The sequence below is a fragment of the Peromyscus californicus genome, unplaced genomic scaffold, assembly GCF_007827085.1.
Source record: "Peromyscus californicus insignis strain IS unplaced genomic scaffold, ASM782708v3 Scaffold_3__1_contigs__length_106647218, whole genome shotgun sequence".
Lineage (NCBI taxonomy): Eukaryota > Metazoa > Chordata > Mammalia > Rodentia > Cricetidae > Peromyscus > Peromyscus californicus.
Window position 1 is genome coordinate 71,462,113 of NW_026294551.1, and position 26,694 is coordinate 71,488,806.

Consider the following 26,694-nt stretch of genomic DNA (forward strand, 5'->3'; position numbering starts at 1 on the left):
GAGTGCCAGCGAGATAAAGACGGCCCCAAACAAGCTTTCATCTTCCTCCTCTCGGGAAAGCACGCATGCCCAGTGCAGAGGAGCCGCAGGATGGGAGCAGAGCCCCACCTTAGAGCCATGGCTTCCCCTGGGCAACGCAGGTCTCTAAGCTAGGCTGCTCCCTTTGGGAGCCCTGGGAGTGACTCTCAATGTGGACAGCCGGGTCATCTGTCACTAGTCTTGACAAGGAATCACTAAATTCCGAGAGTTGCTAGTGTGGGGTGAAGAGCCTGCAGGACAGGATAGGCCACAGACAGCGGCCGTGGTAGCAATGGCCGGTGGAATGACTGGTAAGGAAAATGGAGGATTCGGAACCCTGGAGTCAGGCACTGGACTCCAACTGCTGTGTGCTAAGGGCAAGGGCTTCAGCACCATTCTGACATCTGAAGGAACCTCCGTGCCCATCAGCCACCCTCTCCTATGTGTGATATTAAACCCTCACATTTTCAGAGCACACTAGCCACATATGATACACCCAAATGAAACAGTTGTGCAACAAAGAGCCAAATGTTGGAGTTTGTTTTATTGCATGACGTTTGCATAAGAAAAAGTTGTCTTGAAAACGGTAAGGCATCATGCAATCACTGATAAGCAGATTTTAACTGTACATAAGATAGGCAGACAATCTAAAATTGAAAAACTATTTCCAAAAAGTACATAAAAGTTTCACATGATGAGCTTTTAAATATGGTTTATATTTGTAGTTTCACATCGTTAAAAAGTGCTTCAAATGTACTGCTGGGAAGCTGATCTTTATAAACGGTGATGGGGTTGATGTGGGGCTGTAAACTGTAAAAACTATCTGTATGGAATTAGAAAGCTAACATTGTGATATTCAAACTTGAATCAGTTTGCAATTTCCACTCAGGTAGATATATTAATAATCTAAAAAACACCTATTCTGAAACCAACAAAAGTCTATTGAATTCAAGTTATGCATGTTGGGGGATGATCTCAGAGGCCCGGATGTGAGCGGGCAGGGTGGCTGCTAATCGATGTACTGGGCCATCCAGCGGAAGCCTTCTCCATAGCCTTGCCTTTTCAGCACACTGCACATGAACACTTCCAGAGGCCTGGCGTTCAGCTCCTTCAGCGACACACTGCCCTGGAAGAGAAGAGAGCTGTTGGGTTGGGGTTTCACGGAATAAAAGTTCTACTCGCAGCATATTGCAGATTCTCCTTCAGAACAAAGGACATCAATGATAAAGCCATGGTTGCTTAGAATCCAAGTCCCCTTACACATGAACTTCTTCTTACTCTACTGTGACAATGTGGCCAATGAGTGGGAAAGCCATGAGCTTGGGAGGTACACAGAAATAAAACAGCCATCTGAGCATGGAGGCACGCCTGTTTTTCTAGCACTCAGGAACCTGAGGCTGGAGGATCTCAAGCTCCAGGCCAGCCCAGGCTAGAAAGTAAGACCCTATCTCAAAAATCAAAAAAGAGGGCTGGAGAGATGGCTCAGAGGTTAAGAGCACTTGGTTGCTCTTCCAGAGGTCCTGAGTTCAATTCCCAGCAACCACATGGTGGCTCACAACCATCTACAATGAGATCTGGTGCCCTCTTCTGGCCTGCAGGCTGAACACTTGCTGTATACACAATAAATAAATAAACCTTTAAAAAAAAAAAAAAAAAGTCCAAATCTTCTTGGCTGACATTTAAGATAACATTCTGCAAGGTGGTGGCATATCCCTGTAATCCCAGCACTCAAGAAGATCTAAGTTCAAGGACAGCCTTGGCTACAGTGAGACCATTGCTTAAAACTGGTGGGGAACAGATCATTACGAAGAAGGCACAGAGGGCTAGGATGAGCATAGAGCGCTGAGTCCCGTCCTCTGCTGCAGTATTTCTTTGCCCTGAAAGAGCATGTGTGAACTGAGGAGGTTCTGTTTATAAACCATGAAGTTCACTACATGGCTTATCTGGGAATACTTCTTTTCTTTCTTTCTCCTTTTGGTTTTGTTGAGACAGTGTCACTATGCAGCACCCAGGGTAGTCTTAAACTTGTCATCCTCCTGCCTCAGCTTCCCAAGTACTGGGATGTTAGACATGCAGCACCATGTCCTGTGGCTTTCTGGAACTTTTCGGTACTAACATGCCCCACCCCATGCCTCAACAAATCCACTATAAATAAAAATAGCTCTAGCTAGGCCATGGTGGTGCACGCCTTTGGTCCCAGCACTTGGGAGGCAGAGGCAGAAGGATATCTGTGAATTTGAGGCCAGCCTAGTCTACAGAGTGAGTTCCAGGACAGCCAGGACTGTTACACAGAGAAACCCTGTCTAGAAAAAAAAAAAAAAAAAAAGAAATAAAGAAAGGAAGGAGCTTTGGTGGAGTGATTGGTTGGTGTGGCTATTTATATTAACAAAAGAATAGTGTGTCCTGGCTGGAGCTGGAGAGACAGCCCAGTGCTTAATAGCAATTGCTGCTGCTCTTCGAGAGGACTTAGGTTGGATTCTTGGCACCCAAGTGGCAGCTCACAACAGTCTGTAACTCCAGTTCCAGGGGGTGCTCTCTTGTGGCCTCCTAGTACACCAGGCATGTATGTAGTACAGAGACAGACATGCAGGCAACACACACACAGTAAGTCAAAATGGTAAAAAGGAGAAGGAGGGGCTGGAGAGATGACTCAGTGGTTAAGAACACTAACTGCCCTTCCAGAGGACCCGGGTTCAATTCCCAGCACCCACATGGCAGCTCATACCTGTCTGTAACTCAGTTCCAGGGAATCTGACACCCTCACACCAGTGCACATAAAATTAAATAAATTATTTTAAAAAATAAAAAAGAGGGGTTGGGGATTTAGCTCAGTGGCCCTGGGTTCGATCCTCAGCTCCAAAAAATAAAAATAAAAACAAATTAAAGAAGGGGTACTGGAGAGATGCACAGTGGTTAAGAGCATGTGTTCTTGTACAGGAACTGGGTTCAATTCACAAATCAAATTCCAGGTTAGCTAGGATTATTCTACAGAGAAACCCTGTCTTGAAAAACAAAACAAACAAACAAACAAAAATTACTATAAATCATTATAAAATGTAGGTTCAGAACCAGAACCTAATATAGGCTAAGAATCTGGCTTAATGGTAGAATATAGGTAGGGTTCTAGGTTAATTTCTGGTAACAACACACTGGAAGTACTTAAAAGAACAAATAAAAGATGCAGGCGTGGTAGCACACACCTTTAATCTCAGCACACAGGAAGCAGAGGCAGCAGCCTGGTCTATAGAAGTGAGTTCCCAGCCAGTCAGGACTTTAAAACGGGAGCTGAGGGCTCATCTATATATAGTCCATCTGGTCTGCATAGTGAGTTCCAAGACAGCTCGAGCTACATGGTGACATCCTGTCTCAAAAAGAAAGAAATGTATGATAGTTGAAGGGTTACCTTTCCTGTTGTCTGCCCGTACAGGCCGAACATCTCTCGTAACCTCTCTTCACTGATGGCTTCGGGCCTGTCGATCTTGTTCCCAAGAATCAGTATAGGCACATTGGCAATGGTTTCGTCCGTCATCAGTGACTGAAACAAAGCAAACAACAGGAAAGACAAGCTGATTTAAAGCTCATTTGAGAAGAAGCCAAACAGCCAAGGGCTCACTCTTCACTATATCGTGACACCTTGGCCTGCTTACTCACACTTCCCTCACGTTTGAAAGTGAGCACTAAGAAACCCTGGGCTAGACTCTCCTATCCCCCTATAGCTCTCTCTGGAGATGCACACGATGCAGATCACTAAGTGAGCGTGGACACCTGGGAGGTGGGGCAATCTGGTTTCCCTTCTGGTTCTAAGGCTAGGTTCCTACCTTGGGCAATTAGCTTGAGAGGGATCAGCAGCAACTACTTAGGGCTGACCTGAGTGCTGAGTGAAGCACTGTAGAGGACCAAACACAAGGAAGAGTCAGCAACTAACTGACCCTGTTCCAGGACCACAGAACCTTTCTGATAAAGGAATGGCTGGGGCGAGCCTTCCGTCAGATCATGGACCTCCTTACTCTGTGGTCTCAGATTTAGTTCTGCCTTGCTGGAAACTGCTGAGCCTCTTTACCAAGTATCTGACCTAGAGGGTGCAGAGGGTGTGAACATGCCGGACAATTGGCTGAGAGTTGTTGAAGGAATGGACTTCTGAGATGACACGACTCTGGATAACTGGCTTCAGGAATGAGCAGGCATGCACACACATGCAGGGCACACTCTGGAGAGGATGAACTCAGTCTTCAGAAGGGTGTCAGCACTTCTTCACTAAGAAGAGCTAATGCAGTTTACTCCCTCTTTGTTCTAAACAGAGTCATCCCCAGTGAAAACCAGGGCTGAGCCCAACAGAACTAGGAGTTTGCTCAGACCCTGCAGGAAAGCTCCTCCGACAGCTCAATCTGCACCTATTCCTTCAGGCTGCCCAGAGGGAGTTCACTGTGTTTAGTTAGAATTGTTCAACTTACATCAAGTTCTTCTTTTGATTCTAACAGCCTTTCATGGTCTGCACAATCCACAAGAAATACGATGCCATTGATAGCAGGAAGGTAGTTTTTCCATACTCTTCGGGCTAACAAAAACAATCAGGAGTTAGGATTTATGTGTTGGTCAAGCCTATCCGACAGCTGATGGAGACGCCAGCCAGGTTTCCAGAGTTCGGAGGCGTGCCTTTGGCTGCTTCACTGTACAACCAACTGCCTGTTTTGTCGAAGATTTTGGTACTAAATGTTTCCCAGAACACCAAAACAAATTTCAGACTTTCCGTGATTGTGGGCATGTCAAATCCTCCCAATAAGAAATAAAATTAGGGGCTGGGGATGTGGCTCAGCGGTAGAGCACATACTTTGCATGTGAAAGGTCCCGGGTTCAATCCCCATTACCCTCCAGAAAAAGGAGGCTGTTACACACAGAAACCCTGTCTTGGAAATAAAAATAAATAAATAAATAAAAGCCCATACTTTAGCTAGGCGGTGGTGCACCCCTTTAATCCCAGCATTGGCAAGGAAGAGGCAGGTGGATCTCTGTGAGTTCGAGGCTAGCCTAGTCTACAGAGCGAGAGCCAGGACAGGATCCAAAGCTACAGAGAAACCTCGTCTCAAAAAAACAAGAAGAAAAAAAAAGAAAGAAAAGAAACAGAAGCAGGAGGGGAAGAGATGGCTCAGTGCTTCAGAGTGTTTCCTGTTCTCCCAGAGGACCCCAGTTTGGTTCCCCAAACCCATCAGGTAGCTCACAAGCACTACTAGCAACTCCAGTTACGGGGACCCCACACCTTCTGCTTCCACAAGCACCTGCACACACGTGGTGTACCTTCAGACACAGTGACTCTCATTAAGTTCACTAGAGAACCACTGTGAACTCCCATCAACCAAATGTAAGCAGTAAAAACCACATATGTGTGTGTGTGTGCACTATTAATATTTGACATTTCTAGTTTTTTAGGTTTTAGCTAATGATAAATATGAAGCCAACAACAAAAGGACTTTAGTACCAGGTATAGACTTGGCTAAGTTACAAACTGTTGTATTCAAAACAGAACAAAAGTTAACTAATGAAAAATTTCAAAATAGTGCCACCATCCGGGGCCGGAATGTTCAAAGTATAACCCTGTAAGGATATTTCATAGTCAACTATAAGAACATTTTTATGGGGGCTAGAGAGATTGCTCAGTGGGTAAGATGGATGCTTTTCCAGAGGACCAAGGTTCAATTCCCAGCACCCACAAGGTGGTTCATAACCATCTGTAACTCCAGTTCCAGGGAATCTGATGCCCTCTTTGGACCCCTAAGGGCACCAGGCATGCATGTGGTGCACAAACATGCATGCAAGACACTCAAAATAAGTAAATCTAGAGAAAAGCTTTTCTTTTGGTATTTGAAAAATATTTCTCCACTGTGTTCATGTTTACCTTGTTTCTGATGATAAGTGTGCTGTTTATCTTCTTCCATTTATTATTTGGGTTACTCATCTTTTCTCCTCTAGGATTATATTGCTTTTGAATGTCTCATTATAAAAACTGCTGGCTAAGTTGCTGACTTCAGTTCCATGTAAGAAGGGGGGAATCATTAAATAACTCTAGCTTGGGATTAGGACAGAATTCCCAATGGTTTCTAAGATGGCCCTGAACATACTTTGCCATTCTGCACTATGCCTTTATGCAAAGCAGCACTCTTGACACTGACGACTATCAATCAAAGCATGAAGGCTGGAGAGATGGCTCGGTGGTTAAGAGCACTTGTTACTCTTGCAGTGGACCTGAGTTTGATTCCCAGCACCCACATAGTGCTTCCTAACCATCTGCAACTCCAGTTCCCGGGAATCTGACCTAGGCACCAGGCACACATGTAGTACACAGACATATATGCAGGTAAAATACTCACACACATAAAAATAAATAAATCTTATAAAGAGTTTGAAAAATGCTAAAGATTCTCTGTCTCACAGTATAAAATATTTCTATTTAGGATTCTAGATTTCTATCTAGGATTTAACTCTTTATGTAAAAATAAGCAAGTACAGCCATCTCACTAGTATTCAAATTTGCCTTCACCTTTAATAAGTAGTAACATTATATACATTATCAAAGAATTTTTACAAATAAATTTCTTTAAAATTTATTATTTAAAAAATTAATTAACTATGGGCTGGAGAGATGGCTCAGAGGTTAAGAGCATTGACTGCTCTTCCAGAGGTCCTGAGTTCAATTCCCAGCAACCACATGGTGGCTCACAACCATCTGTAATGAGATCTGGTGCCCTCTTCTGGACTGCAGTCATACATGCTATATACATAATAAATAAATAAATCTTAAAAAAATAAATTAATTTAAAAAATTAATTAATTAAAGTATAGGAAACCTTGAGGATAATTTTTCCCATTAAAGGTTTTCAAAAGGAAAAAACAAATTTTATTTATTTATTTATATTTATTTATCTATTTAGGTGTTTAGGTTTTTCAAGACAGAGTTTCTCTGTGAATACCTGGCTGTCCTGGAACTTGCTCTGTAGCCCAAGCTGGCCTCAAACTCACAGAGATCCACCTGGTTCTGCCTCCCGAGTGCTGGGATTAAAGGCGTGCACCACCACCGCCCAGCTCTTACTGTTTTTATTTTATGTGTATGAGTGTATTGTCTGCATGTATGTATGTATGTGTACAGAGTGTGCCTGGTTCCTGTGAAGGCCAGAAGAGGGCACCAGATCCCTGGAACTGGAGTTAAGGACAGTTGTCAGCAGCCTTGTGGGTGCTGGGAACCAAACCTCGGTCCTCTACAAGAACAGCCGTGAGAAGGCAACTTTTAGAGTGCCCACGAGAAACCACTCTCTTCTCTGACTTGAGCTTTATAGTCCATCTGGAAAGCACTATAGAAATGAAATTTCAGGGCTGGAGAGATGGCTCAGAGGTTGGGAGCACCGACTGCTCTTCCAGAGGTCCTGAGTTCAATTTCCAGCAACCACATGGTGGCTCACAACCATCTGTAATGAGATCTGGTGCCCTCTTCTGGCCTGCAGGCATACATGCAGACAGAACACTGTATACATAATAAATAAATAAATCTTAAAAAAAAAAAAAATGAAATTTCAGGCAAACTCCATTTGATTCTGTTTTATTTTATTTATTATTATTATTATTATTATTTATGATGTGTCTGTGAGTACAAGTATGTGTGCAAGAGCAAGCTTGTGGAGTTTAGAGAATAACCTCTGGAGTCTGTTCTATCCTCTCACTGTGGATTCTGGGAATTGAATTCAGGTTTCCAGACTTGCAAGGGAAGCACTGTTACCCACTGGCCATCTCCCCAGCTCTGTATTCTAATTCTCTAATCTTCATACCCTAGAGATTAACAAATGTGTGTCTCAAATGTGCTTTCACTAGCCACGGCCACTGAAAAGCTTTTTCAAATATATGTTGCATCATTTTTTAAAAAACTATTTTACTATTATTATTTTTATGGTGCTGAGAAGGAAGTGCATGGGAGGTGGTAAGCTCTCCCACAGAGCATCAGCACTATAGAGCTGGCACCCCAGCCCTAACCCGAGGCTTCCAGAAGAGCACTAGCTCTAACAGCAGGCTTAGGGGCCTCTAGGTCTGGAGCGTTCACTAGCTGTGCTATACCATGTGCCCCACATGCTAAGAGCGATTGGGATACAAAAAAACGGACAGGGCCGGGCAGTGGTGGCGCACGCCTTTAATCCCAGCACTCGGGAGGCAGAGCCAGGTGGATCTCTGTGAGTCTGAGGCCAGCCTGGTCTACAGAGTGAGTTCCAGGACAGGCACCAAAACTACACACAAAAACCCTGTCTTGAAAAACAAAAAACAAAAACCAAAAAACCACCGGACAGGATGCTAGTCCACAGAAGTTCATCTTAGGGTTCAGGTCCTGCACAAATGTACACAGAGGCATTAAGTCCCACCGATGTACAGCTGGAGCACTCCTCCAGGGAGGCTCCAGGGTGGCTTCTCCAGGGAGGGAGTCACATCTCAGAGATGGGGATTTGTGAGCAAGAGCAGAGGGGAGAACAAGAGGTCAGTTTTAGTGGGAGACATGGGAAGAGAGAAAGGACCACAGAGAACGCTGGGACAATGACAAGCCTGTGTTCTAAGAAACGGTTAGTCGCTGCGGGCTTTGGGGGCTGTACCATCGGCTCATAATAGGATTTGGACAACAGGTGAGAGGAGCCTGATGCAAAGAGAAAATGGAAGCTGAATTTGCTTCATACCTCATCAGCACAAGCAGTTCAGACAGTTCAGACTCCAGTGAGTCAGAACGATCATGAAAACCCTCTTGGCTCTTAAGGCACGCGCACATCTGCTGATGACCCTTGACCTTACTCTGCCTTACTTGAAGAGCATGCAGTTCCAAGCTCTGGACCATAGCTGCCATATTTACTAAGTTAAGATAAAACAGAGACTAAGAGAAATAGAATCTTACCTTGGATGTGCCCACCCAGATCAAAAGTCGTAAAAGTCATGCCAGCAATAGTGAGTTCTTCTGAAGCTGAACAAAAACAAGATATTTTTACAATACAATCAGGAATCTGCCAGACACAGGGGCCATGACTGTAATCCCACACTAGGGAGGTAGAGGTAGGAAGAACACAAGTTTAAGGCTATCCTTGGCTACAGAGCAAGTTCAGAGCTAGCCTGGACTATAAAGACATGTTTATTATCTTTCATTTATCTCCTCATTGAGTACAGGTTTTCCTTTAAATCCTTGGCCACAGGATCTCTTTACATTTAAAAGAAAGAAAGAAAAAAGGGCCAGCGAGATGGCTCAACAGGTAGAGGTGCTTGCCGCTGAGCCCAGTGACCTAAATTTGATCCCCAGAACCCCCAGGGCGGGATGAGCGAACTGACCCCACAACTGTCGGTTGGCCTCCACTGGCAGCATGGCACACACCCTGCTCCCGACTAAGTAAGTGTAATAAAAGAAACAGAGAAGAGCCTTTCAAACTTAATGTCTTCAGTCGGGTCGCATGCAACCTAGCTGGCCTTAACTTGCTATGGAGCAGATTACCTGCATGATCCACCATGCTTAATTCATGCAGATTATGCACAGCTTCACGCAGGCGAGGCAGATTCCACCAACTGAGCCCCATCCGCAGCCCACCGAGCTGTCTCTCCCTGTGTGGTAATCCTACCATTTCGTCACTTCTGGGTCCATTTCTTCGGACAGATTTTTCTCCTGGTTATGGGTCACACTTACTTACTTTGTGCATGTCTTACTAATTCTACATTATAAAATTGTAATACATGCTAAATTTTACTGTATTCTTGAACTTCACTCTAGTGGAATTGTTCTTTCTCCAGATGTGGTCCATTGGGTTCTACTCCACGACTGCACAGATAGGTATTGTCCATGCTAACTTCTGGAGTAATTTCCTCCAGTGCTGTGCCTGGCAAGTTCTACCCTCCCAGTTCTGGTCTCTGTCTCCTCAACTGACTGGGTCATTTGGGCTTCCTCTTACACCTGGGTCTGAAAACTGGAATACGAAGAGTTCATTTTCCTTCTCTTAGGAACTTCAGTCCTGCCCCGGCTATTGCCCAGGGCTTGAAAACAGCTGTGTACACATACTTCTGTCTAGTTTCCTAGTTTGTAGCGGGAAAGACTTCCAGACTCTATTATCTTCCTTCATGGCCTAAGGAGAAGTCTTCCATAATCACAATGAAAATTTCGGCACCAGAGCATTTATTTTGTTAAGCATTTATTTTGTGAGCTGGCTGGGGTAGCACACACCCATAGCACACACACACCTCCAGCAATTGGGAAGGTAGGGAAGTTGAAGGATAGTGAGTTTGAAGTTAGCCTGGGCTATAAAGCATGACACTATCTCAAAAACTAAAGGGAGGGAATTATACATACTGTTTCAAGTAAATTAAATATTTAACTGGGTCTGTATTTAAAGTTACCACCAAAAGAAAAGGGCAATGCTTGAATATAGCTGGCTACCCATTGGCACGGTTACACCCCTGTGCACACTTTACTCTAGAAAAGAAATGCCTATGTAATTAACTATGGTACAGGAAGGAGACTGTCAACATCTCAGACTGTCCCCTCTCCCTTCCCTGTCAGCCTCCACCTAGACCTCAAGTCTATCACCATGGATTATCCTAGCTAATTCTCAAATTCCATGTGATGGTGTCACACAGCAGGGAACTTCTTGTGACCAGCTTCTCTCATGGAGTCTTATTTCTCCTGGCTGGTCTGGAACTCTGTGTAGACCAAGCTCCAGTTTGTGACTTCCAGCCTCTGCCTCTCAAGCACTAGAACCACAGGTGGCACACCCAGCTTTTATTCCTCTTTCTTGGAGAATATATCCTGCTGCTTTCTTTCTCTTTTCTGTACAAGGCTTTTGGTGAATACATATTCTCACTTTTCCAGATAAATACCTAGTAGTAGAACTGCCAGATCAGAGGACACAGGGCTGTTACTTTTTCCATGGATGCTTTAAATGGAAAAATACAAGTTGGGATGAATGTGAGATGCAAGAAAAGCTGAGAGATCACCGGCTCTGTGCCCTGCAGTTTCCTGTGTCTCGACCCAGGTGTGGCATACAGTAGGTGCTCAAGAACTATTCCTGGGGTAAGCGAAGGGAACAGTACCAGCAGGCAAAAGAGAAGAAAAAATAGTCAGCTATTTGTTCTAATTCTGCACACACATCCTTGTCTTTAAGAATTAAGCCCTTTCAAAATGTCATTTATTTTTATTTTATGTATGTATGAGTGCAGGTATGTGTGTGCCACAGGTACATGTGCAGACCAGAAGGCAACTCTTTTCATTGTTATTTTTTGTGACAAGGTCTCACTATGAACCCTGGTTGACCTAGAATTTACTATGATGTCCAAGCTGACCTCGAACTCACAGATCCACCTGCCTCTTCTTCCAAGTGCTGGGGTTAAAGGTGTGCGCCATCACACACATCCTTCAATTAACTTGTTTTTAAACTGTATCTGCCTGGTTTATAATCTTCTCACTGTGACAGTTACAGATATAAATTAGCCCACTGTTTCTTTCTGCTGCTGGCTCTGTAGGGTCTTATTCTATAACCTAGCCTGGGCTCATGGTGAAGTCAAGTACTTCTAGATCTTAATTTGTGCTCTGGGAACCAGGTCAGTTACTATTTACCCAGCTATTTCAGGAACAGGTTGAATAATCTCATACTTTATCCACCAAAAATCCCAAATCAAAAAAGCTTTTGGGCAGGGCCTGCGACTCGGCCTTACTCACACGGAAGCGAACACTTACTGGGGTGCAGTGTTGGGACGTGCTGGCCAAGCCTGTCATCTTTCAGCATGTGCAGCAACGTTGTTTTCCCCGCATTATCCAACCCAAGGAATACCAGTTTACCGGTTTTTTTATACAATCCTGCAGAATAAGAGTTCCGATCAGTCAGAGTGACATCAATCATGGATCATGAAAATGACTTTATATTTGACATGAAAGTTACTGTTATTGTTGTACTCCATTATTGTTAAGACACCTGAATGCAATTCTCGAGAAGTCTAGAACTCTTGGGTGTGCCATGTCCTTCTCCTAAGTGCCTCTCGCTGTCTGTGCTTCAATTAATATTAAACCCCTAATAAACTGCAACTTCACCACACCTGCAATCCCAACAGTTGGAAAATAAAGGCAAGAGAATCTGAATTCAAGGCAATTCTTAGCTATATAGCAAGCTTGAAGTCAGCCTGGACTACATGAGACCCTGTCTCAAAAAAAAAAAAAAAAAAAAAAACAGGCCAAGTTTGGTAGCACATGATTGCCTTTAATCCCAGCACGTAGGAGGCAGAGGAAGGTGTATCATGCCTAGTTTACATAGTTCCAGGACAGCCAGGGCTATGTAGAGAGACTGTTTTAAAAAACAAACGGCCGAGTCGGGCATGGTGGTGCACACCTTTAATCCCAGCACTTGGGAGGCAGAGGCAGATGGATCTCTGTGAGTTCAAGGCCAGTCTGGTCTACAAAGAGAGTTTCAGGACAGCCAGGAATGTTACACAGAGAAACTCTGTCTTAAAAAACCAAAAGGAAAAAAAAAAGGCCAGGCAGTGGTGCTGCATGCCTTTAATCCCAACATTTGGGAGGCAGACGTAGGCAGATCTCTGTGAGTTTGAGGCCAGTCTGGTCTACAAAGTGAGTTCCAGGACAACCAGGGCTACACAGAGAGACTCTGTCTGGAAAAAACCAACTAACCAACCAAACCAAACAAACAGTAATCAACTCTAACTGCCTCAGCATAAATAAATACATTGAGCATAAGTAAGCTTGGCTTCCTAAGCGTATCTTCAGGCTTTCTGTTCTTGTTTCTGTTTGAGGGTGGCAGTGCCACCCTCAGGTCAGTCCAGGCAAGTGCTTCCTGTCACTGAGCTGTACCCTCCTCCTCCTTTTACTTTTTAGTGTGACATAGGAGCTTACCAAATTGCCCAACTTGGCTCTGAATTCATTCTGCTGCTCAGGCTAACTTTTAATTTTTGATTCTCCTGCCTCAGTCTCCTGAGTAGCTGGGGTCAGATGTCTGTACCACCAAATAAGGCCTAGCTCTTATTTTCAGGTTTTATTATTTTATACCTGTATGTAGTGTCTGAAGAGGCCACAAGAGGGGTCCCCTGAGACTAGAATTATGGACAGTTACATGAGCTGCCATGTGGGTGCTGGGAATTGAGCCCAGGTCCTCTGGAAGGGCAGGCAGCCAGTACTCTTAACTGCTGAGCCATCTCCTCCATCCCTCATTTTCAGTTTTAAAAGAGCAATTTAAAAATCTACACATTATCCAAGCATAGCCAAACTTATCTGTAATTCCAACATTCACTGGTGAAGTGGAGGCAGGGGGATCATGCTAGTTCCAGGCCAGCTGGGCTACATAGCTATCTCTGTAATCTTTTTCCTTTCCTTTCCTTTTTCCATTTTCCTTTCCTTTTTCCGTTTTCCTTTCCTTTTTCCCCTTTCCTTTCCTTTTTCCTCTTTTTTGTTTTTTGAGATAGTGTTTCTCTATGTAAGAGTCCTGGCTGTCCTGGAACTCACTTTGCAGACCAGGCTAGCCTTAAACTCAGAGATTGGCCTGCCTCTGCCTCCTGTGTGCTGTGGCAGCCAGCACCTTAGTCCACTGAGCTCTCTAGGTGTTTTGCTGCATGTATGTTTGTATACCGTGTGTACAGCTGGTGCTGGAGGAGGGCAGGAGAGGAAGTTATATCCTGTGGAACTGGTTATAGATGGTTGTTGGCTACCATGTTGGTGCTGGGAATTGACTTAGGTCCTCTGGAAGAACAATCAGGGCTCTGTTTGTTTATTTGTTTGAGACAGGGTCTCACCGTGTAGCTCTTGTGGCCTGGAACTCACCGAGATCCACCTGCCTTTGCCTCCGAGTGCTGGGATTAAAGGTGTGCGCCATCACCGCCAGCACAGCTAAACCGTTTCTCCAGCCAGTCCTATCCTACCCCCACCAGCAGTTTTGTGCTTTTAATTAATTAACTAATTAATTAATTAATTTTTGGTTTTTTTGAGGCAAGGTTTCTCTGTATAGCTTTCGCTATTCTGGAACTTGCTCTGTAGACCAGGCTGGCCATGAACTCACAGAGATCCACCTGCCTCTGCCTCCCCAGTGCTGGGATCAAAGGCGTGCGCCACCACTCCCAGCCTCTATTTTTATTTTTGTGGGTGCTGGGATCGAGCTCAGGTCCTCCTGCTTAAACAAGCACTTTACTGACTGAGCTGTCTCCCCCGCCCCAGACACAGACGTTTATAATGAGCCGCAGCCGGGCGGTGGTGGCGCACGCCTTTAATCCCAGCACTCGGGAGGCAGAGCCAGGCGGATCTCTGTGAGTTCGAGGCCAGCCTGGGCTACCAAGTGAGTTCCAGGAAAGGCGCAAAGCTACACAGAGAAACCCTGTCTCGAAAAAAAAAAAATAATAATAATAATAATGAGCTGCATACTCGACAGGACTAGGGATGTATCAACTGATACAGCAACAGCCTAACATGCAAGAGGCCATGGGTCAGAGTCGCTACCAAAAGAAACCAAAGGCAAAGGTAACACATTGGATTCCATTCACAGTAGAGTCAATGAGATAAAGAATTAAAAGATGCAGATAAACTCACCAAGAAGCAATATATATTTCTGTTAGAACTATTACTGACAATAATTATAAGAGGTAGAAGCCAGACATGGTGACCTTTAATTTCAGCACTAGGGGCTTGGGGCAGAGGCTGGCAAATCTCCTTGAGTTCCAGGCCAGCCAAGGGTTCATAGTAAAACCCTGTCTCTAAATAAATAAATATAATTCTAGGAGTAGGCTCATTGGAGCCAAGGCTGGGGATACAGTTCAGTGCTAGAACACATGCCCAACATGTGTGAGGTTCAATCTCCAGTACATTAAAAAAAAAATAGCCATTTTATAGATAAGAAACTTGGGGTAAAGCAGAAAATAAATTATCCAAGAGTACATAATTTTTTTAAAATTCAAGCTCATTCTGAAGAGCAGGCTGGCCTGGAACCTGCTGCAATCCTCTAGTCTCAGCCTCCTGAGTGCTGGGACACAGGTGCGCTCTCCCACACCTGACCTAAGATTTCGTGGTTTCAAGGCAGTGAGTCACTGGATGTATTTCATAATTTCAAAGCTCACTTTCTTAAGCGCAGGCTTACATAAAGGAGCTCTGTCCAAACAAGTGCATTCACATAAACAGGGTCAAACAGGGTAGCTACAAAGAGCAAAGCGGAGTTACCTAGGAACTGCAGCACACTGCTGAACCCACTGTAAATCCAGTCAAATATGAAGGACATGTCCAGATCTTACCGGTCTGAAAAACAAGGTTTAGATTTAGCAGTCAGCATCGCCAACGTACACAACATACTGACAGATGTTAAACAAGCCTGAGTGACCCGCCAACATCACACAAGTGTTAGGAACTGTAATACAGAGCTGGGGGAGGCTCAGGACAGACGGGCACTGCCGCCAGGCCTGATACCCTCACTTCAGTTCCTGGGACCCTCACAGCAGGGAGAGAATCAACCCCACAAGTTGCCCTCTGACCTCTACACACACATTGTGGTGCACATGAACTTGTGCATGTGTGCACACACATAAACACAAACAGGCTGTTATCCAGGCTGACATCTGTGCTGATGCATAAATCTCAAAATGCCATTAAACTATCGGGCCTCTAGAGACCATTCTTTGTCCATGGAAGGCACAAAAATGAATTATAACAACCAGGACTAGGGAAAAAATAAAAGCCAGGTATAGTGGCCAACAACTCTAATCTCAGCACTCAGGACCGAGGCAGGAGGATCACTGCAAGTTTGAGGCTAGACTGGTCTATACAGCTGTTCTAGGCCATCCATAGCTATATGGTGAGACCTTGTCTCTTTTTTTTTTTTAAGGAAATAAATTAGGGAGCAGTATAAACTGGCATAAAACCTTTCCAAAACTAAGTGAGAGCCAAGCATGGTGGCATACACTTGTAACGCTAGCCATTGGGAAGCTGAGGCAGGAGGATGGTGAACTCAAGGCCAGCTTAGACTATCGGGTGAACTGTAAGACTCTGTCTCAAAAAAAGAAAAATTGGGGGGCTGGAGAGATGACTTAGTGGTTAAGAGCACTTCCTGCTCTTCCGAGACCCTGAGTTCAATTCCCAGCACTCATGTCTGGTGGCTCACAACTGCCTGTGACTCTAGCCAACTCCAGGATTTCCAAAGCTCTCTTCTGCCTCTGAGGGCACTGGCACACTTGTTATACACACATACACACACACTAAAATCCTTAAAAAATTTAAAAGACAAATTTTGGAAACTATCTGTGTTTATCAAATATTCGTTGTGAGAGTTGGGGGTTGGGGAGAAAAAACAGAAGAGAAAGAAGACGATGACAAGTTTCCATGCCTGACATCTGAAGAGGGAAGAAGCGGGAGGGTCAAGGGTTTAAGGACATCCTTGGCTGCATAGCTAGTTCAAGGCCAGCCTAGGCTACACTGAACTATTTCAACAACAACAATAGTAGTAATAATTAGTAAGACCAAATGTGGTGGCACAAGCCTTTAATTCCAGCATTCTATAGAAGGCGGGCAGATCTCTGAGTTTGAGGCCAGCGTGGTCTATTTTCTGAGTTTTATAATAATAATTGGTAAGAGTTTACAAGCTGGACTTGGTGGTTCCAGTCTTTGATTCCAGTTACTGAGGAGGTTGAGAAAGGATGGTCACCAAGTTCAAGTGTTGCCTGGGCTACCTTGAGCATAGGCTCAAGACCAAGAGTTTGCCATCCTCAGTGAGATGATGCCCCAGAAATCCATAAATAAAAAGCCGGGGTCAGATGCGACGGCACCTAGATTGTAGAGGCAGGAGGAAACAGTTCAAGGCCAGACTCAGCTAGATAGCCTGGGCTATCGGAGACCATCTCAAAAGAACAAAAACAAATAAACAAGCCCACCCCATTCTCTCATGCACCTCCCCACCCCTGCATAGAGCAAAAATGAAAAAGCTCAGTGGGAGTAAAAATGAAAAAGCTCAGTGTATGGGCTGGTGAGATGGCTTGACGGGTAAAGACACTTGCTGCCAAGCCTGATGATGGTCTGAGTTCAGTCCCTGGGAAACCGCCCTGCACACTGTCTTCTGACCTCCACAAGGACACATGGGATGTGTGTGTGCTCCTCCCCAATAAATAAAATGTAAGTTTTAAAAAAAAAAAAGGCTTAGTGTGGAGAGCCTGTCTAACATGTCAGGCCCTAGGTTCAGTCCCCACTAACACACACAGAGTGAGAGAGAATCCGCTGTGAAGTACAACCTCTCTTTCTCTCTGGTTTTTGAGATAGGGTCTCATGTAGCTTAGGCTGACTTCTGTGTAGCCAAGGAGGGCCTTAAATTTCCAGTCGTCCAGTTTCCAGCTCCTGAGTGCTAACAGCACTGCATGTACCTCCACACCTAGCTCCTCTTCTCATGGCTATTGGTTCTAGGTGATAAATTTGTGGCGTTTTATCTTTCTGAATTTTTCAACATTTAATTATTACCACACGTTAAACAAATCTTTTAAGTCACAGTAGAAAACAGAGTACAATTCAGTGTTTACTTAAGATAGCCTGGCAAACTAATGGGGTAACAGGAAAAACAAGTCAGAAAGTTTCTTGAAAGAAGATCATAGACACAGAAATGTACTTTCACAAGTCAACAAAGTTCACTTTCTAGATGTGAACAAATAACTCTGGCCTGAAACTCAGGCCAAGTCCAACCCCTGGGAAGACTATGGTATCTTTGTCATTCTTTAGACATGTCCTGCCTGCTTTTATCAACTCTGCAGTAGGCTGTCAAACTTGACAGGAATGACTCCAGAGGGTAAGCAGCTAAGCGACCCTGTACCCACACCCCTTAGAGTGAGAAAAGGGAGCGAAGTCACCTGCAGCTTGTATGAGCCCGGCGCGTTTTCCCGAGATACTCTAAGTCCTGTCAATGGACTCTCCCTTTTCTTCTCACCCTTCTTTAAACTAGTTGGAGATGGGTGGCCGGTGGGTGTCAAACCAGGGTCTTAAGAGTGCTGGGCAAGCTCTCACCCACTGAGCTTCATCCCTAACCCTTTAATTTCTTTAATTTGGGTCTCACTAAATTCCTCAAGCTGGCAAACAACTCACAATCCTTCTGCCTCAGCCTCCTGAATATTAGGAATTTTTGAGATATACCTCCACACCTAACTCAAATTCTGTTTTTATAGCCCACGAATCCCAGTTTGAGATCAAATATTCAACAACTATGAGTGTGCCAGTAACACAAGAATGAGAAATATGAGCAAATGCTTACACATGAATTCTAGCACTTGGCTGGGATGGGGCAGGATTTTGAGTTCAAGGACAATCTGGGCTGCACATCCAGTTCCAGGCCAGCCTGGACTACACAGTGAGACCCTGCTCAAAAATTTCCCTTCCCCCAAGTTACATCTTCTGCTACCATTATGGTCTGGGCGACACAGAAATTGAAATGTGTAGTAGGGGCTGAAGGTGTGGGCAATGGTATGCCCAGGCTCTGGGTTCAGTCTCCAAAAGAGAATTTAGAAACACACTGGAACTTAGAGAGTGTGTGAAAAGTTTCTTTCCAAAGCAACAGAGTATGTTGTTGTTTTAATTCATAGTTTGTGAGTTTACACTAGGTCCAAGGACCTGAGCCAAACACTGCTAAGAATACAAAGAGGGATGATTCATGCGGCTCTTCTCCTCAGGAAGGCTGTGGAGTGATAAACTAGCCACACAAATCAATTGAACCCAAACTGCTGGAACCCTATAGTACACAGCAGGCTGTGGTGGCTTCCCTGTAATCCCAGCACTAAAGCTGAGGAGGGGCTGGGGAGATGGGTCAGCAGTTAAGAGTACTGTTGCTCTTGCAGAGGACCTGGGGTCAGTTCCCAACACTCACAGGGCAGCTTACAACACCCAGACAGTTCTAGGGCATGACACCTTATTCTGATCTCTGAGGGCACCAGGCACATATGTGATACACATACATACACGCAGGCAAAACACTCATACACCTAAGATGTAAGAGTGTGCTTACTAGTCTTCCAGAAGACCCAAGTTTGGTTTATAGTGTCCCTACATCAGGTGGCTCACAACCTCATGTAACTCCAGCTCTAGGGCATCTGACGCCCTCTTCTGGACTCCAAGAGCAACTGCACCTATGTTCATGAATCAATCAATCTCTCTCTCTCTCTCTCTCTCTCACACACACACACACACACACACACACACACACACACACACCTTAAAACGGGGTGATAGCACATGGCTTTAATCGCAGCACTCAGAAGGCAGAGGCAGGCAGATCTGAGTTCCAGGTCAGCTTGGGCTACACAGAGAAACCCTGTCTCGAAACAAAACAACAACAAAACTCTGGGTCTGGTGTAGTAACCCTAGGACTTGGGAGGTGGAGCAGGATGAGGATGACCAGGAAGTGAAGATCACCTGCAATTTCATAGCAAGTTTTCAGAAACAAGATGAGATCCATCAATGGATGCTAACTAGTAAGTCAGATACTAGACAGGCATCACACTTCTGTTCCCCACCTACAATAAAGACGAAGAGCGGCGCTGAGTCACTCATTCAGTTTTGTTTATTTTGGCTGCAAGTGGGATGGGTGTTGAGACACAGGGTCTTGTTACATGTTCTAGGCTAGCCCCAAACTTTCAAATCCTGTTTCGGCCTCCTGAATGAATGTTGGGATCATAAGCACAGGCCACCTCAACTCTCTACAGTCATTCAGGGAAAAAAAAAAAAAAAACAGGCCGGGCAGTGGTGGTGTACACCTTTAATCCCAGCACTCGGGAGGCAGAGCCAGGCGGATCTCTGGGAGTTTGAGGCCAGCCTGGTCTACAGAGTGAGTTCCAGGACAGGCTCCAAAGCTACACAGAGAAACCCTGCCTTGAAAAACCAAAAAAAGAAAGCAAACAAAACAGCTACCATTCATTGAATCTCTAAGAATATTATGGTCTAGCTCAGTGGTTCTCAACCTTCCTAATGCTGTGACCCTTTAATGCAGTTCCTCATGCTGTGGTGACCCCAACCACAAGATTTTTTCATTGTTACTTCATAACTGTAATTTTGTTACTGTTATGAATTGTTATTAAACCTTTTTGGAGACAGAGGTTTGCCAAAGGGGTCTTTACCCACAGGTTGAGAACCAATGGTCTAGAGGTTAAGACCAGGAACTCTGAAGCCAGAACCTGCCCACTTCCTGTCTACCTTAGGCAACTGGCTGTACCTTCCTCACCTGTAAAATGAGGTACCAGCAGCTACCTGAGCTGGTGCTGTGAGGATGAAGTGAGTTAGTGGACCAAATGCAGCCTGGGACGAAGCCCTCAGTCACGCCCCTGCGGGTCTCATTTCTTCTATGGCACAGCCTACAGTAGTTGGCAATGATCTGTTTATGTATCTCTAGCTCACTATTAAATACCCCAAATCCTTCAGATATACCGGTGTTCCCATTTTATAGGAGAGACTGGCTGTGTTGACTAAAAACTTCAACTATCAGTGATTAGTGCAGCTAAGCTTCAAATCTGTACCTTTCTGACGTCCACACCCATACCTTACCCTCTTCTCACACTAAGGTGGCTCTAAAGCTTTATATCAAGTCTGGGTATGGTGGTGCACACCTGTCGTCCCAATACTGGGGTGGGGGGGGGCATGGCAGGAGGAATCTGAATTCGAGGCCAGCTTGGGCTACTTACCCACTCCTAGGCCATCATCTGGTACATAAAGATACCCTGTCTCAAAAAAAAACACAAAACAAACAAATAAAACAACAACAACAACAAAAGTGCTAGGTCAGGGGTACAAGCCTGTATTCCTAGTCACTTGAGAGGTTGAGGCAGAGGATCAAGTTCAGGGTCCGACTAAGCTACTAGGTGTGTAGTTTAAGACCAGCTTGGGAAATTTAGCGAGACCAGTCTCAAAACAGCAAAAGGAGAGCTCTGGATATAGCTTAGTGGTAGAGAGCTTCACTAGCATTTGGGAGGGTCCTAAGCATAGTTCCCAGTAAAAATAAATAAATAAATACATACATACATACATACATACATACATACCATGTTTACATCATTCCCCTTTATCCCTGCAATGCTTAGGATCAAACCCACAGCCTTTGACGGGCGAGGCAAGCACTCCACCACTGAGCCATATCAGGGTTTATTGTTTGTTTCAGATGTTTGACTCCTCCCTCTCCTCACCTCTCACATTCAGTTGAGCCACAGTCCTATCCACAGCTTACCATATAGACTCTGGTCCCCACAGAAGCCTCCTGGGTAAGAAATTTGTGTTGCTCAGCACAGTGATAGATGCCTGTAGTCTCCAAATAAAAAGTCACATCTTCAGACTACAAACTCTCATTTTAAAACCTGTCCCCACTACACGCTGCCCCCAGAGTAGTTCCGCCAAAACGCCATCTTGGAAGTGACTGCTGCACAGCCAGGGTGACCACTGGGGACAGTCAGCTTTCACCTGTCACTGCAGTATGACAATTTAGGTGACAAGTTATCTGTCCATTCTTTTTTTTTTTTTTTTTTTTTTTTTTTTTTTTTTTTTTTTTTTTTTTTTTGGTTTTTCGAGACAGGGTTTCTCTGTGTAGCTTTGCGCCTTTCCTGGGACTCACTTGGTAGCCCAGGCTGGCCTCGAACTCACAGAGATCCGCCTGGCTCTGCCTCCCGAGTGCTGGGATTAAAGGCGTGCGCCACCACCGCCCGGCTATCTGTCCATTCTATACACCCTTCATGATGAAGAGTTCCACAAGTTTTTGACTCTGATACTCACCAAAATGCTATGAATAAGTCATGCTTGACATGATCTTTTAGGGACAAACGGCGGGGTGGGGCGGGGGGGGGGGGGGGGGGGGGGGGGGACGACGACAGGATACACGACTATGGAATGCAGGAAGACCAGGAGAGTCAGAAGAGTCAGCAGCAAAAGTGGAAGAAGTTAGTGAGGTCAAAGGCAGCTGCAGGGAAGCCATAGCTGCCTTCAGTTACAGAGACAGATTTAAGTGCCTGAGAGGCCTTCAGTAGAGCTGTTGAAGGAGGCCCACGGCCAGGCTTAAAGCAGAGCAGATCCTACTTCTGATTCATAAGCTATGACTTTGAATGAGTTACAAGTTTCTTCTGAAATATCTGCTGGCATGCAGTAAAGATCAGATGCACAAAAAAGCCAGAAGAAGGCTCAACAGGTAAAAGAGGCAGCCACACAAGCCTCACAGTTCAAGTGTGGTCCCCCAAACCCATGTCAAAAGCTAGATGCGGTGGCACACATCGGTAATCACAGTACTCCTGTGGCAAGATGGGAGACAGAGACAGGAAAATTACTACAAGTCTGGGGGGAGGGGGCAGCTAGCCTGGAGTGGAGTACAGAGCACAGCTGTAGAAACAAGAGAGACCCTGTTCAACAGGGTAGACAGTGAGACCTGACTCTCCAAATGTATTCTCTGACATCCATGCAAACCATGCCTGTCTGCACACACACACACACACACACACACACACACATATGCATACACACACCACACAAAATGTACAAAGTTAAGCTGGCTGCTATCATTATTAAGACATGAATGAAAAACAGAGGCTAACAATGAGGAGATCCTCTTCCTCTTTCCAAAAGTTCTAACTGTGGGCTAGAGTGGGCTCAATGGTTAAGAGCATGTACTGTTCTTGCAGGGGACCTAGGTTCAATTCTCAGCACCTACCTGGTGGCTTACAGTCATCTGTAACCCCAGTCCCAGGGGACCTGACACCCTCTTCTTACATCTATAGGCATATGGTCCACATAACATAAATGCAGGCAAACACATAAAATAATAAATCTAAAAGTTAAAAAGTAAAATAGATTTTTTTTTAAGTTTGAAATGGATGTGGTAGTACACATCTATAATCCCAGCACTGAGGAGTCTGAGGCAAGAGGTCCCAGGCCAGCCTGAGCTAGACCGCAGAAGTCTAAATATATAAATAAACTTAAAGTGGAATGAAAGAAATAAGATTTTCTTCTCCAGGAAGGGTGAGGCTTGGGTATAATGATAACTGAAAGGAAAAAACTTCTGGAAGATCTGGGCGTGGTATTGCACACTTTTAGTCCCAGCATTAGGGAGGCAGAGGCAGTGGATCTGTGTTCAAGGCCAACCTGGTCTACAGAGTGAGTCCAGGACAGAAAGCTACATAATAGAGAAAAAGAGGGGAGAAATTAACCAAGAGAAGGCGCAAAGGCTGACATGGAGCTTAACTGAGAGTGCCCTCCTCTGTGGGTAGAAGGGAGACCCGGGAAATCTGTGGAGTTGGCAGGACTCTGACTCCAGACATGAGGAGGGTAGGGCCTGGTGGCCTAAACTGTAATCCCAGAATTGAGGAAGCTGAGTCAGAAGACTGACTTTAGGCCAGCCTGGGCTACATGAATAGTGAAACCCTGTCTCAAAACAGTGGCAGAGGAGAGTTGAGGAAATTCTGGGACACACACACACACAACAGGTACTGCAGTGATAGGTCAGGCTAATGATTGCTCAAAAGGGTGGGGCGTAGCTCCATGGTAGCACACTTGCCTAGAACATGAAAGGACCACCACTGGAGCCCTAACACTGAGTTGATGTATTTATTAATTTTGTTTTTTGAGATAGTTTTCTCTTGTGTAGCCCTGGCTGTCTTGGAACTTGCTCTGTAGACCAGGCTGGCCTTGAACTCATAATCTACCTGCTTCTGCCTCCAGAGAGCTGGGATCAAAGGCCTGCGCCACCACACCCAGCCAGCACTCAGTTTAAGGAAAAAAAAAAAAACAAAAACCTGTTGGAGATCTAACAAACACTCACAGCACTGCCAATCAGTGCTGATTTTTTTTTTTTTTTTTTACCCTCAACACCTCCACCTTACACTCCAGCCTCAGTGATGTTGGGCTTTAAAAATTCAAACTTCCAGGATGAAAAGGGACAATGGGAGAGGGTCCTGGGCCTGACCCTGATGCTAAGGGGAGAGAAGAAGACCACGAGGAACGGCACTTGGAGGGCACCATGGGCAGCACCGGGGTGAGTAGACCACAGGATAAGGGCAAGAGAAGAGAGGTGAGTGGTGACCAAAGGCAGGCTTCCACACAACAGAACCAAGGCAGTAGAGGGAGTCTGGGGACCGAAGATAAGTGTGGCATAGCAAAGGGGAAGGGGTGAAGTGGACCAGGGTGTGTGGTAACGGGGAAGAGCGAAGTTCAAAGAAGTTCAGGTCTGGGTGGTGGCAGCTCCAAGGTCCGACACCAGCATGGAAAGATAAAGAGACATTGGGGTGAAAGGTACAGGAAGCCAGGCTAGAAGGTGCACTGTCCACAGTGACAGGCTGTAGAGTCACCTAAAAGAGTAGAGGGCACTGATACCCAGGGAGTGAACCAAGAGCAAAGTCTTCAAAGCTGGGATAGCACAGGACGTGGTGGAGGGTGGATCAGCGTAAGCCTGGAAGGGGAAGGATTTGTCTGCATGAGGGTGGTACCAACCTGCTACTATAAAATTTATCCTCATATTAGCTAATTACACAGAAAAACTCTACTTGAGAAAACAGATACAACATTCCTATAAAACCACAGCTTATAAAACCCTCAAAACAAGCCAGGAATTACTAAAACAGAATTAGCTATTTGTTTTTGTTTTTTCAAATAGAAGTAAAAATAAAAACACCCAACTAAGAATAAAGTCATTTAGCTGCAAACAGACACCTGAGCCCCGAGAACGGGTTACACAACCCAGGGACACATCATAGGGACATGTGAAGAGCAAAGGTCGCTGACAAGGAAGCACAGCACGTCAGCAGGTTTATTTATTACATGAACACCAAACAGGAAAGAGCTCTGCAGATTAAAAGGCAACCTACTCAGGTAACATGAAAATCAGCGCAATGACCGGAACTCAGGTTACAAATCACTGCTTAAAACTCTGTCCCATTAAACGTCTACGGCTAACTCTCTGTGAAATGTCTACCACAGGCAGAGCTGGAGAGCAAGCAGATTAGTGCTGTCAGGAGGGGGAGGGGAGCCAGGGTGACTGCTAATGGGGGCTGGGTTCTTTCAGAGGTGAGGAAAAATGTTCTGGAATTAGTGGTGAAGGTTGTGTAAGACTGTGACTATATTGAGAACACTCTGGACACTGCTAAAGTTAATATTACTGTATGTCAAGTCTAGTTCAACAAAGCTGTTACTCACAATAAAAGCAAATTTAAAAACTTCATATGAACATTTTATGTTTATGACTCATTTATGAGGAAACACAAGCCTTATGCTTGAGTCTTTGTTTTCTTTTTCCTTAGGACAAGTTACCATGTAGCTCAGGCTGGCTCCTCCTTCATCTCCCAAGTGCTGGGGTTATAAGCATCCATGCCCAATTTAATATTATTAACTTTTAATATAAAAAAGATTGATAACATTCTCAATTTAAAATCTATTGACTTATTTTTTTAAGATTTATTTATTTACTATGTATACAGTGTTCTGTCTGTATGTATCCCTGTAGACCAGAAGAGGCACCAGATCTCATTATAGATGGTTGTGAGCTACCATGTGGTTGCTGGGAATTGAACTCAGGACCTCTGGAAGAGCAGCCAGTGCTCTTAACCTTTGAGCCATCTCTCCAGACCAAAATCTATTGACTTATTTGTGTGTGTGTGTGTGTGTGTGTGTGTGTGTGTGTGTGTGTGTGTGTGTGTATACACATGTGTGGGGGGAGGGGCAGGGGTTGTGTACCATGGCACCTATGTGGAGGTCAGGGGACAACTTTAGAGATTCTGGGGCTTGAACTCAGGTTGCTAGACTTGTGCAGCAGCACTTTTACCTGAGGAGCCAACTCGCCAGCCCTATTTTCACATTACATATGAATACACTGTCACTGACTGCCGTCAGAAAAAGTACTAGGATAGTGTCCTGTAAACACAAGTACAGAAATTTCTCTACAAACCAACCAGTGTGGCACACACCTGCTCACAACTCTAGGCTAAGGCAGAAGGATTCCTGGTTTGAGATCAGCATAGACTACATCATGATTCTTTTTATATTTTATTGAGACAGGGTCTTATTGAGTAGCCCTGGTTGGCCTGGAACTTACTACGTAGACCAGGTTGGCTTTGAACTCACAAAGATCTGCCTGCTTCTGCCTCCACAATACTAGGGTTAAATGTGTGTGTCAGCACTTGGATGAGAGGAGGGGATGGTGTATTTGCCTGTAATTTGTAACTCCAGCATTTGTGACGTGACAGGAACATCTTAGTGAGTTAAAGCCAGCTTGGACTAATGAGATTCTGTCTCCAACAGATGATGACATTGGTGACCAAAACCAGTACAACAAACAGGAGCAAGGTACAATGATAAACAACTATGAAAATGTCCAAATGGGGGCTGGAGAGACAGCTCAGTGGTGAAGACTTCTTGTTCTTGATGCTCCAGGCTCAGTTCCCAGCATCTACATGGTGGCTCACAACATCTCTAACTCCAATTCCAGGGAATCTGATGCCCTCTTCTGGTCCACAGACTTCAGGCATGCACGCAGTACATATGCATACATGCAGGCAAATCACCCATACACATAAAATAAAGCTTTTAAAAAGTCACAATAAACCCATTATTTTAGGCCGGGCAGTGGTGGCGCACACCTTTAATCCCAGCACTCAGGAGGCAGAGACAGGTGGATCTCTGTGATTTGAGGCCAGCATGGTCTACAGAGTGAGTTCCAGGACAGATTC

At 44.9% G+C, this 26,694-nt stretch overlaps 1 protein-coding gene across 1 annotated transcript in view; it reads right to left on the bottom strand.

The window, feature by feature from the left end:
• Positions 1-543: 543 nt before the first annotated feature.
• Positions 544-26,694, bottom strand: part of Sar1b (secretion associated Ras related GTPase 1B) — a 29,080-nt gene continuing 2,929 nt past the window's right edge. Inside the window, exons 2-7 of the mRNA XM_052757939.1 lie at positions 15,212-15,286; positions 11,744-11,863; positions 8,930-8,995; positions 4,470-4,573; positions 3,422-3,553; positions 544-1,144 (exon numbers count right to left, since the gene is read on the bottom strand). Coding sequence (XP_052613899.1) covers positions 1,028-1,144; positions 3,422-3,553; positions 4,470-4,573; positions 8,930-8,995; positions 11,744-11,863; positions 15,212-15,269 — 597 coding nt within the window. The 5' untranslated portion in view covers positions 15,270-15,286 and the 3' untranslated portion in view covers positions 544-1,027. The remainder of the gene's footprint in view (positions 1,145-3,421; positions 3,554-4,469; positions 4,574-8,929; positions 8,996-11,743; positions 11,864-15,211; positions 15,287-26,694) is intronic.